The sequence below is a fragment of the Aythya marila genome, assembly GCF_965140915.1.
Source record: "Aythya marila genome assembly, chromosome: 6".
NCBI classification, from domain to species: domain Eukaryota; kingdom Metazoa; phylum Chordata; class Aves; order Anseriformes; family Anatidae; genus Aythya; species Aythya marila.
Window position 1 is genome coordinate 22,193,923 of NC_139047.1, and position 13,395 is coordinate 22,207,317.

At 39.5% G+C, this 13,395-nt stretch overlaps 1 protein-coding gene across 2 annotated transcripts in view; it reads right to left on the minus strand.

Annotated features, from left to right (window-relative positions):
- SLC4A10 (solute carrier family 4 member 10) overlaps window positions 1-12,993 on the minus strand; it is a gene marked incomplete at its 5' end in the record, with an annotated part of 153,920 nt that extends 140,927 nt beyond the window's left edge. For both annotated transcript variants that reach the window (XM_082762974.1, XM_082762975.1), the window contains one exon: window positions 12,946-12,993. In XM_082762974.1, the coding sequence (XP_082619100.1) occupies window positions 12,946-12,993 (48 nt within the window). The remainder of the gene's footprint in view (window positions 1-12,945) is intronic.
- Window positions 12,994-13,395: the final 402 nt, after the last annotated feature.

Consider the following 13,395-nt stretch of genomic DNA (forward strand, 5'->3'; position numbering starts at 1 on the left):
AAGATCCCAGGGAGAGATTAAATTTGTTACTGAAAAGGTTACTAAAAGACAGCAGTAGCACCTAAAAATCATGACTTTGGCTCAAGAGATTAAACTAAAAGAAGGACACACAGGACAATTTTGGATTGCCAAGTCTGATATTTTCACGTTTTACATCTTTACCATAAGAGATGAAATCTTACCTATTTTATTTTTACCTTCTAATTAAAAGTATAGAATGTAGGTGTTTTCTTGGTGTTGAAGCTACAAGATTGCAAGATTATGATAGGAGCAGAAATTAGCAATAATGACTTGATACTGAATTTTCTTCTTTTTTTTTTCTCCATTTCTTGTTCTTTACATTACTCTCAACGTGTGTGTTTTGGATTTCTCATGTTCATAATCCATCTGTAACCTTAGCACTTCCAAATGATAAAAATTTCTCTAACACTTGTATTCCTATCCCTTCCAATCATGATATCTAAAATGAAACACTTAAAAATTAAGACTTTGTGAAGGAATTCTGCTACTACCTCTGGATCAAGTCACTTTCCCACTCCTAATAAGTAAATGATTTTTTTTTAAGTACCAAAAACATTTTTAAAGGCACTTGTGGAAGCTGCTTTAAAGCTTAGAGTACTGTAATAAATCTCAATGTAAGTTCGCATGCCTTGAAGAAGTTTGGTCATTAGAAAATGCTGAGCACCTACTATCTCAACGCAAAGCCTGGTTTTAGATAATTCAAATGTAGCATTACCAGTACTAAACAGACACTAACACTTAATTGTAATGCTGACATAAAAGCACACATACAAAATTAATTTTGTTGCAGACAACTGAACTCAAAATAGAAGAAACGTCTTACACATAGGCCTAAAATATTTTTAACATAAATCTCCTATCGATTTTGTCACCAAAATTAAGAAGTATTAATAAGGAAACAAAAAAGAAAACTCATACAGTCTTGGACACAGCAAACAGTTGATTGAATACTTGCCACCACACAAATATTTTCAAAGATTTCCACTGGAATGAAATAGATTTTCATGGTTTTATATATATGAACACAAAGCCACACCTTTTCTTAACATACAAGAAAAGCCTGTTGGAAAAAATACTAAATGGTTGCAGGAACATAATCAGTTACATTGTGTATAAAATAAAATCAGAATCCTGAAATAACTCAAAATAATTATAAATCGGTATTATTTTCTACATAAAATGTATCCAGAAGAAATAAACCCACTCTTTTAAAAATAAAATAATTTACTAAAACCTATAACTGTAAAGCAGCAACAATGCTGCATTACAGTTTGCAGACTATTTATCAATTCTTTTCTTTTTGTTCAATATGATCTTGCCAGATTTATTTTAATGGCATTCTTACTTTTCAATGAATATTCATGACGGAAGTACTATATAAACAGTTATTTCTGCAATCATCATGAAACAAAAAATTTGAGACTCAATGATTAAGTTTAGCAGATAACAGGATAACAGTATCTGGATTACAGTATTTAAACTACATTAATCATAATCCTCTAGAATTTTTTAATTTCATAACCATAAAAGAGCACTTCCTCTAATCCCTAAAATTTTCTATTTGTTCTATCAATAAAATTAAAAATGTTATTAGTCTAAAAGACCAAATTTAGAAATAAAAGCACAAGCTAAAAGATATTTCTTAATTCTCTCCATTCATTTTTCAGAATTATTATTTTGTACTCTTACAGCTCGCATTTTATATGATGACAGTCATAATGGTTATGCTGCAATAGCTCACTAAGTTCTGGGAACAATAAGGAGAACAACAATCTAGAGAAAAGAAGTATATTTTTGTTATTTGTGTATTGCCTGAAACCCATTTGCAGTCAAGCCAATACGGAAGTTTACTATTAATATTTGTACTGTCATAGTGCCCAAAGTGGCCAGTCATGGACCAGGACCCCTTCATGACATCCCATGAATCCATAAAACAAAAACATGATTGTCATTCCTAAAGATTCACACAAGTTTTTGCCTAAACAAATAAACAAAAAAATCATTTATTTACAGCATCTTACCCACACTGTAATAAACTACTATGTTTGTTCTTGAGTGATCACGAGCACAAAGCAGATTTTATCAAGGGTAAACCCACTTTCCATTTATGTCACAGGATGCAGCTAAGGAAAGAGAAAAGAAGAGAAGGCTCTGATGCTACCTACCTTGCAGTGATTTTTTTTTTCTCTGTAGAGCCATCGTTTGTATGCAAGACAAGGGCAGACAGATAGACACAAACATGAAATAACAAAAAGCTTCTAGTCAGTGCCAGAGGTATCAATCTTAACAGCCTAAAAGTCATCAAGAACTGGTTTTATAGAAATTATCTTTTTCTAATATTGTCACCAAGGCTCTATTCAGCATTTTTATGTGACACCTTCCTCTAAATACCAGACCACTTCTGAAGCAGTAATTCCTAGACTTTAAGATCAAAAAAATGGTTTCAGCACAAGACTGCTTTCCCACCAGACTTTCTCAGATCCTCCACTGATGCATCATCAAAACCTATATTTGAATTAACCAAGACACAGAATAGGCAAAAACATACAAAAGACTGGACTGTACGTGCCTTCGTGACTGACATAAGAATAAATAAAAGTCAAACAAAAATTTATTGAAGTTTTTTTCTGATATTTAAATATCATCCATCTTACCCATTTCAGTAAATAACTTATACCAGACACCTTCACTTTTATATTTCCATATTTTTAAAAAAGATCTTTGAAGAAGCATCCACCTGTACTATCCGGCTGTTTTTTTCACAGACATACATATACTAACAACTTTCATATTTATGGATAAATCTGGGGGGGAAAGGGAGCTGGGTTGCTTTGGATTTGTTTTTTGTTTGTTTGTTTGTTATTAAATTTATTTTTCAGCTGAAATGTATTAGGGATTGTGAGCTATAATTCTGTTACCACGCACATCTCAAGTAAACCATAGGATTTTGACTAGGTATAGAGACCAGTTTCATCAACCATGCTATATACTCCAATCTGTGCACTTTGTGGAAGCTGTCCAAGCTTTTTGCAGGATACACAACCTGTCTCCCAATAGCAGCAACCAAGCATGTGTTTGGGGTTTTTTGGTTGGTTGGTTGGTTGGGTGGGTGGGTTTTTTTTTGGTTGGTTGGGATTTTTTTGAAAATAGAAAGGGGCAGCGTGGGAAACTACTGCCTCTTCCCTTAAGTACTCTGATTTGATTTTTCACTAAAACATTTTTTCCACTCCTTGCAGCTTACTTCTCTACAGACTCCATTCCACCTTGCTTGTGACCCTCTAAGTTAGTGAGATATACTGCTCCAATTAGTAAGAAAAACAACTTTACTGATAATGCAAGATACGGTTTGCTAGATTTGTACCAACTGCAGCATACAACGTGTGAAGAATATAAAGTGCAAGCCACAAAACCTTCAGAGCTTGCATCAATCAACCTGCCTCACAGCACAAGCATCAAGAAAGTTTTGTAAACACCTTCTTCTGAAAGAGAAACATCTTAAACAGAATAAAGAACCTTTGAGAACAAGCAGCTAAGCTAGCCTCTCTACTTCTGAACATTTCCAGTTTAAGGACAATTGCAAGTCCTGCCTTGTTCTCATCTCAAACACTTCTTTACTCATCTTCTCAGCATTTCCTCTGGTGTCATAAGCTTTTAAGGTAACTAAAAGTCCACACACACGCACACACACACACACAAAACAAAAAAAGGCTTTCACTACAAAGTCTATCAGTCCAGACAGGATGTGTACCCATAAATTTAATTTTTATGCTTACTGTTTTTTCCTTCAAAAGTTTCTTTTTTTCTTTAAAAGTTACTTTAGAATTCCTTAATCTTTTCTTCCAATACCACTTCTGAGCAAAGTCCTGTGCACTACATAGGTTTTCAATATGGGGAAAACCTCTACAGTAGGGTTTTTCTTGAAGCCATTCCTCTGCAAGATGGGGACTGTAGCAGGTCATTCCAAAAACATGAGGTAAGTTTGATTTTAATGGAGAAAGCAAGCTGAATGCTTACAGGGAAAAAAAAAAAAAATCCATTTTATGAAATGTAAGCATGAAGACTGCTGCACTACTTATTATTTCTGAAAACATGTTAACTTATTCTGGATTCATCAAGATGTTTCTCTTAAAAAAGATAGGGAATTCACTTACTGTTAGAATTTGCACATGAAGAGATTCTCAGACAAGTTTGATACACTGCTTTGAGTGCTTTTACAGCTCATTGCCACATTTAATTTCAAAAGCTATTATAATGTTGCAATAAAAACAAGTGGACATAGTTATGTATTTCACTGTAACACAATCATTAAGAGGAGAAACAGAACGATGTGGAAGCTTTCTAAAAGGTAATTTTATAGTCAGTGAAGTCTTACGTTCAAATATTTTAATCATCTTTTCTAATAAAGGGAAATGATGCCAGTAACTGAAGGAGATGGGTAATACGGGTTACAATCTAGAGTTATGAATTTTTCCACACAGAAGTGGAGTGAATTCTGAAAAGTCTCAGAACACAGCACATCTGCAGAGACAACATAAACATCTGTATTGATGATGATACCTTTGGAGCTTATACGTTGTAGCATGTTAGAGATTTTTGCAGGGGCAAGAACAGCACTTTCTTATTCTATAAATTCATTTGAAATATCTACCCATATAATATCCCCTCTGTCAGCACAATAATGCACTGTTCTAGGACATTCTTGTTCTATTTTGGTACTTCCCTAAATAGGTCACAAAAATGATTAAAAGAAATTCTTAAAGCATGCTAATTTTTCCTGAAAAGGGATATAGGTTAACTACATTACCATGAAACGAAAGAGAGGAGAAGAAGTACACTCTTACACAGGCAATTTGAGATTATAATTTTTGGTAGTCTTCATACTACAGAGCAGGCCAGGAAAATGTACCCTCCTCCATATGAATTTTCAGAAGATAAATTTACAGTCTTTTCAATTTTGCAATAATACGCATGAGATGCTGCAGTGCAATCTCACAAAAAGATGTTCTGCATTCTCCACAGATGATACTAAACTTCCTCACCTTGAACTTGGGCAGAACTAGTGAAAATTTTTTTGTTAATGTGGGCAGCAGTGATTCAACCATTTTCCACGTGTTATTCAGCACTTCTTGGAGCAGCGCATCTGTAAGGTCAACCTTGAACCTCAGAGTAAAGAACAAATCTCCAGAGCAACTGAGTGGCTGATCTTGCCTCTCAAATTCTCATCTTATTGTTATCATCACTTAATTGCAGATCAAATGAAAAATAACTGCCTCCTATGTTTAGCAGAGCATACAATTTCTGGAGTTAGCTGAAAGCTCAAGGTTCACTTCTGTTTTACAGCTGTTGTAATAGGCTTTGTCTCATGACATAAGCAGATGAATTAATTCAACAAGAATGAGAATGATGTCTTCAACTGTACCAAATTCAGCCTTGAAAAGAAAAAAATCACATTTCTAGAGTTGCAGTTAGACTTTAGTGATTGTCACGGAATTTTGGCAATTTCCTCAAGCTGGTTTCAGATATCATTACACTGCTTGATTCCAAATAGAAAGCTTTCATACTTTTCTGTGTTTCCAGTATACATTAAAAAAAAATCTCACCCTGGAATTTATTTATTTTTTCCTCCCCTGCTTGGTTTTACAATGAAAATAAAGCATTACGGTATGAAACAGTTCCACCTTAGCATTCAGAAGCCTGATGTTTCAAAAAAACAAACTTAAAAATTTTACTGAATCTTGCGAACACTGAGCATACCAATATAATGCAGTACTTTTTTTTTTTTTTCAAATTGTATTCTATAATCATAAATCCAATTATTCAAATTTATCAGTAGCTTTTTCATGAACCTGAAAATTAAAATCCATGAGGAGAACAATCTTGCATTATTTTTTATTCCCCTGTGGATTCTATTCTTTGATTCTATGAAGAAAAAATACAACGGCAAATTAGTACCAATAAAAAAATCCAGAGCAGTTAGGGTCTGATACACAATCTCCCTGATTGTACCTTTATTTCTTATCCATGCTTACAACACTATTACACATCAATAACACCACACAATTGCAAGAGTTCTCGGTGTTTTACTGGGAGAGATTAGACATGAAATCTCATTCTTGGTGATAGATTCTGTATTTCTAAAATAAAACTCTTGAACACTCATCTACTGAAAAGGAAGTTTACATGTACATATGATCTTCCTCTCTGGAATTGACATGGCATTTACTATTGAATTTAATTACACAGTTTGCCAGACTAATTATAGTTTAAATATCTATTTTCCATTTGCCAGAATCTAATAGCAGGGTTTCTTTTTTTTTTTTTTTTTCCTTTCTTTTTTCCATCTTTACATAGTTTCGGTGACTAAGAATGCCTCTAGAGAAAATCTAGCACAACTGCTATTGACTGTTATCTGGAACAATTCAGAACAGTGGCTTTAGATCACTTCTTAACTTACAAGATTTTGCCTCCTTTTAGTGCAAGTTTCCCAGAAAAGGTATAAAATAAACCTAACCTCTCAAAAAAAAAAAAAAAAAGAAAAAGCAAAAAATAAAAAGCAGCATTTTTGAGCATGACAGCTATAAGTTGATTGCTCCCAGTGAAACAAGTCCTGGAACTTCTTGTAGTTCCACCAATGTAGACAGACTCCTAGGCTCTTTAAAAAGTCAACAGAATTGCATGAAGGCTTAAAAACCTGTGTTTAGGATTGTGATTTTGCAAAAAGAAATCCTTAAATAATGTACAATTTCTGTATGGTTTAAAAACACACATGGTTTTAAAGCCTGCTTTTGATCACAAACTTTGTTGACTGTTAGGTACCCATCTTTTTAATATGTTCTTTGAAGATGCCAAAAATTAATGTACTTGAAGACACAGATGGAATTAGCTTATCTGAAGGTATCAATATTTATAACCTAGATAAACTGCTCCTATTTCCTCTACAGTATAATATATAATCCATCTAAGAAATAGTATTTCCAAAAAGCCAAGAGGGAGTCATTGTCACAGAATGATAGGATTGGAAGAGATCTCATGAAGCCTTCCTGTCACCCAGCCCTAAGCAGGGATAACCGTGCGTGCTTCTTTCCTGACAGGTATTTGTCTAACTTGTTGTTACAGCTGGGTAACAGAGACTCAACACATTAATTAGGCAATTTGTTCCACTGCTTCATTATCCTTAGCACAGGTCAGTTTTTCTTAACATCCTTTCAATATTGTCCCATAACTTTGACTTCTTAGAAGAAACTGTTCTATTTTGCTGCAGCAGAAGCCTTCTACGCACTAAAATTTTGTTTGCCTTTCCATCTTCTGGCTAGGGAGTCCCAGTTCCTTCAAATCTTTTTTCATATTTTTTAGTCTCATGATGCTTTTTACTGTTCTTCAATTGCCATTCTTTTCTGGAAGCACTACATGTAACACCATAGTAATCAGTTAAGACCTTACAAGTGCCAAATATTATCTCATATATCTGGGGACTCCATTTCTCCCTAAATATGTTAATGATGACTTTCTTTGCAGCAAGTCCTTGCTCTGTTTGATTAAAATTGAGGACTTGCAAATCCTGACATATCTTTTGCATCTCATCTGAACTCTAAAATCTATTTGTAATTAACCTCTCAACACCTCATAAATGATTACTTGTACAAAGTGAAAAGGCTCCAGTGGTTGGCCAGAGAAATTAACAAAGATAGGGAAGAATCAGGATTGATGATCCAGTTTTGTCCCAGCTATACAAAGAAGTGAACTGGCTTTCCACCTGTTCTCCATTTCCTTCCCTGTGCCAAATCAACCAAATCAACCTCATGCAACTTAATTGGTTCCCTCTTTCTTTCCATTCCTCATTTCTCCAAGTTTGCACAAATCTCTCCATGCTCCCTTTTTACCCTTATCTCACCTTCCGATTCCCCCCACCCAAAACACTTCTTTACATCTTTTGTAGCAACTGCATCTATTCTCACTTTTACCTCAACTATTCTAATCAACAACTTTGTAGAAGCAGGGTGGATTTCAATCATCTTTAAATATCTAATGCTTATTTTTTGTTTCATGAGAATACCTTTTAAACCTCCCTAAAAATTGTGTTGAACACATTCAGTTGTTGACTAAGTTGGACAACATACAGATGCCATTACTATCACAGAGGCACTCACAATTACATAATTCTTCAAAAGTTTTGGGGTTGTGTGTTTTGAATACAGACCTGAAGACATCTGTTACAATATATTACTGAAATGAAAGGAACATGTTATGCCTTTGGCTTTGTTCTTTTATCACATACATAAATAGTTGTTCAAGACAATTTACAACAGATTAAACTCTTCCTCACCTGCTTAAAACCTCTCATCCCCTGAGGTTGTAAACATTACTTGTTTAAGAAGCATTAAAAGATGTTGATGGAAACATTTTGTTTTAAAATTGATTCTGTATTTTTTCCAAATGAAAAAGTAGAAAGGGAAGATGCAATTATTAGCAGAGGAAATAGAAACATATACTCAACCAGTAGAAATTGTGCCAACAACTCAAACCAGGCAGAAATGCATTAAAGCAGAATGATTTCCACACAGTATTAATAGTTTTTCCTTGGTTTTGTCCAAATATATCAGGCTGCCAATTATTCTTAAACAGTAATACCACAGCACAATATGTGATTCAGAGAAATCTTTTTTTAATCATGATACTGGCAAATAAAGGTTTTTTTTTGTGGTTGTTTTTGTTTGTTAGGAAGAAAAAAAAAAAAAGATTTATTTTCTCTTTTCACTCAGAACAGGGAATCAGGCAGTAAGAGAAAAAATACCCAAACCAGCAACTTAATCCTAAATTTATTCTTATAATTAGATTTTTGGGTTTTATTTTCAATATTGCCATTATCTCAGTACTCTTGTCTTGGAAACGTAACACTGCCTCTGTAATTTTCCATAGGAACCACAACATTCAATAAAAATACCTTAACTGTTGCTATAATGCTAAATTTTGGGGAAGTGAACTGGGAATTGGTACTGTTACACAAACTGTTGGGTCAGGCTCTGCCATCCGCTCTCATAATGAGCAATACATTTCATCTGCAAGTCTTGCTGGAGGTCCCACTCAGCATTAACAAAAGCAAAAGAATTTGGCCTGTTACTGTCTGTAGCTTCCCACACTCACCTGCTGCATTAAAAATAGCTACTCCCCAAGATCTCGCTATACCATTCTCCCACATACACAGGCCTAACTAGCGATAGCTGTGTGCCATTTGCAGCAGTGACTGGAGTACTGGGTATAAACAGCATCTACCTACTATAAGCATAGTACACAAATGTTATTATGTGTATCTGTGGACATATCAGCAACGTTATGCTTTAAGGTCTTATACCTACTAAAAAAAAAAGTCCTTGGACAGACTGAGTGAGGAAGGAGAGTATATGAACTTGGAATGGAAGAGTCAGTTTGGTTTTACACGCATGGGTTTTACTGTTACCACTGTCTTCAGACAACACAGGAAAGCAACTTGTTATGCATAAACATAATCAACAGAAGTCTCCACACCAAATCAATGCACGCTTATGTATGTGAGAAGCATCAAACCCCTGTCAGATAACAACCCCATTTTGAAAGCCGATGTTGATTTGCATAACAAGTGAGTTCTGGAACCAGAAGAAGTAAACACCGTAAAAACAGCTTTTGATATAAATACACTGTCTTAAGTGACAATTTGCAAGTCAGTTTACATGTATTGAAGTATATATAAATATACTTCAACAGACAACAGTATCTGCAGCTCTGATAAGAAATCCATAAATGATCCTCATAGAGACCTGCAGGTTGTGTCTCCCATTCTGGAAATAAATGACGACTCCATGGCAATCTTTCAATTACTCACAACTATTTTAAAGCATTCTGAATAAAAATACACTTGATGGCTGATAAATATAGCATTAGATGATGATATAGAAAGCACGGGAGTCTGCATTTTGTAACCATATTAGTATACATATTGAGTGATGGAAGCAAGACAAAACTTGTATTTTCAAGAATTTTGAATAAACTGTCCCCATGTGGAAAAAAAAAATATTTTTAACTTAGTTCTACAATATTGCACTTATAGACTATTCACAATAGATTTCTAATAATTTTCACACAAATTTGCCCACATTGTGTAGGAAGAAGAAAAAAACAGAAGCAGATGCCTAATTTCTAATAGAGGTGCTGCAGCTGTGTAAGAACTGTTTCCAAAAGGAGTCTATAAAAATAGACTAAAAGTGTGCAGATGAAAACCTACTTTCACTTAAGTCCTCAAAACCACAGGTAACAATGTGTTGTATCACTTTATAAAGTGCTGAGGGTTGGGTTTTTAATTAAAAGCTTGTATAATAAATCAATAAGAACGTATGACTAACATAAAGATTCCACTTTGTGCACACTGTGGGATTTGATGAGAAATGATATTGACATTTCACAATCTCTGAGCACCATTAGAAGATAAAATTAATCAAAGACTACATTTGCTATCTTTCACTATGAATAGCAATTATAATGTATTGTGTGTTACAGTTTCACAAAAAAAAAAAAAGAAAGATTAAAAAAAGCTATTAGTTCTGTTCCACATACCAAAGCCATTAACACTAAGCCTTTGAAGGAAGCGAGTTCTTTCAGCCAGGAGCCTTTTCTTCATACCCAGTGTCCATCAAACTCAGACATAGCTTGGAAACAGAACTGTACCTGTTTTGCAGCTTCCGTGCCTGTTTCCACTTATTTCCAGTCAAGATGAGGATTGATCCCTAAACCAGAAGCACTCTAAAGGTACTGCTGTGTCACAGTATTACCTTCCAGGCTAAAAGTGCTGAAGTTAGTACCGATCCCTATTCCCTAAACTCTGCCCTGATGCCAGCCAGGTACAAGTCTCCCACCATGCAAAAGCCACTTCTGCCATACCATGTGCAGGGCTCTAGACATCAGCCAGACTGAGGCTGCCAAAGCACATTTAGACACTTCACTGCTTGATGCACAGTGAAAACGCCAGCAGGACAGAGGGATCTCCAAGACTGCAGGAGCTGTGACTTTACCATCATTGCTGTGGCAGGAAAGCAAGGTTGCCTTGTGGAACCGCTGAGACCCTCTTGGAAACAGCAAGAGCAAGGATTGAGGACAAATACCACAATAAATATTATGTAAAGTACAGAAGTCTCCTTTCCCCATTTGAAGCTTACACAACAGCTGCTGAACTAGTGAGCTGTAGTAAATGGAAGGTGGGATCCAAGCCCTAGACTTAACAAGCACTGCTGGGGACCTGCAGCTCTGCAGGCAGGTGCTGATCAGTGGAGGCTCTGCCATTCAGGGCTGCAGAGGGAACTAGGGATAATCCTTCCCATATTGGCACACAAGAAATACTGCAATTTCTGTGATCCTCCCAAAAACCGCAGCCACCTTTCTCTCTCTGCATAGCCCTAGAAAAACAAACTTAAAGCCAGGTGGAATAAGGTAACTGTGTACACTGCCCTTCCCAAAAGCGAACTCCTCCAAGTCCCTGAGCAGCCGCTGTCACACAAGCGGAGGCGATGCACATTCACAAAGTGAGACCGAGCGGCACATAGGCTAGCAGGGTACAAGCAAGAGCCAGTCTGCTACCGACTGTGGACTATTGAGCTGGGCTGAAACACAGACGACTTCCGCAGAATCAGTGATCATGAACATCATAGATGGAAACTGGATTGACAGTGAATTGTCTCTAAATGGAAAGGAACTGGGCAACTGGTCTGTCAGTGAAAAAGGCAAGACCTTTTCCTACTCCTGCGTCATAAGCTGCAAGAGTGGCAAGTAACAGTAATTAGGACTCCTAAAAGGTATCCAGAAAGCAACAAGAAAAGCTGTTCCCCTGCCACAAGGAAAAAGGAGATGCCAGAGATAACCTCACACTGTGTAGCAACCTGCCACCTGACTGCAAAATGGACCACGTCAACAGATGATGGGAACAGACCCCACAAAAAACAGGCTTGCCATGAGTGTCTCTCATCAACCTACGGCAGCTGAGACTTGGCTCCTTCAAGCTTTGTCAACGCTGTGCAGCTTGTCGTGCTAACACAGAACCGTTTTGAGAGCCAGAGAATCCTCCGCAGACCTATGCGGTGCGTTCCTGGGGATGTGTGCACGCAGGCAGACACTTGTGTATGCACATGAGAGACTTCTCCCTGCCCCAGACAGTCTGATCTCCAGCGCCAGGCAGGAACCTCCATTCAGAAACAGCATCTCGATGCGAGAGCAATACTGACACCCACACATACATCTTGTGTGCGTCTGCAAACCCTGCGTTTGGGGGAAGGTAGGCAGGAAAGAGGGTCCCCAATGACTTAACAGCGTGAAAAGTACCCCACCAGCTGATCCCCTCCATGCTTGCTGGGGGAACCGCTGTGCTCAGAGGCACGGATGCACCGCGCACCCCCAGCCACGAACCCTCGCCTGAGCGCCACAAACTGCGACACCGCGGCGTGAAGGAGCCACCGGGGCTCCGGAGGGAGCCAGACCCCGCCGTGCAAGCGCCAGACCTCAGCAGATTCCTGTGCTGCCTGCGAGCCAGGCAGGGCCGAGGAGCCGCCGAGCCAGCCCCAGCGCGGAACGGGGTCCCCACGGGCAGCGCACAGGTGCTCGCTGCCCAGCGCTGCCCCTCAGCCGCCGGGGAAGGCAGGGGGGAGCCTGCGCAAGGCGATGCGGGAGGCAGCGGGATGCGGAGCGAGGGGTGCCGCCGGCACGGGGATGCCCGAGGCGGGGGATGCCTCAGCAAGGGGCCGCGGAGGGCTGGGACGGACAGCGGCGCATCGCCCGGCGGCGGAGCGAGCCAAGCCGTCCCCCCGCCCCGAGAAACCCGCTGCGACCCGCACGAAGGCGGCCCCCCGCACCCCGCAAATCCCCCCCCCCCAGCCTCCTCCCGCGGGGGCGGCGGCGGCGGGGCCGTACCGTGGGCAGCAGCGGCTCCATCTGCGCCCCTTGGTCCTGGGTCTCCATGCGGCGGCGGGGCCGCGGCGGCGGCGGCTGCGCCCTCCCCGGGCTGCGCGGGGCTGCGCGGCTCAGGTGGCGCGGAGGCAGGAAGCGGCGGTCACATGGCTGCGCGCCCCGCCGCGGGGGGAGGCAGGGCCCGGATCCACCTGCGGGATGCGGCCGGGGCCCGCCGCCGCCCCCCGGCCGCTGGGGAGGCAGGGGGAGCCCGGGAGAGGCGATGTGGGGGGAGCCTTCCCGCGGCTTTGCGCCTCCGGAGGGTTTTGGGGGGTCCCCGGGGAAGGAAGGGGGGGGTTGGACCCCCGGGCAGCGCCGGTGCCTGAGGCGAGCGGAGAGCTGGGAGCTGCAGCGCGCAGCCCCCCGGCTCTGAGCCTGCAGGCGGGGAGCGCCGTCCCACAGGGCTTTGTCCCG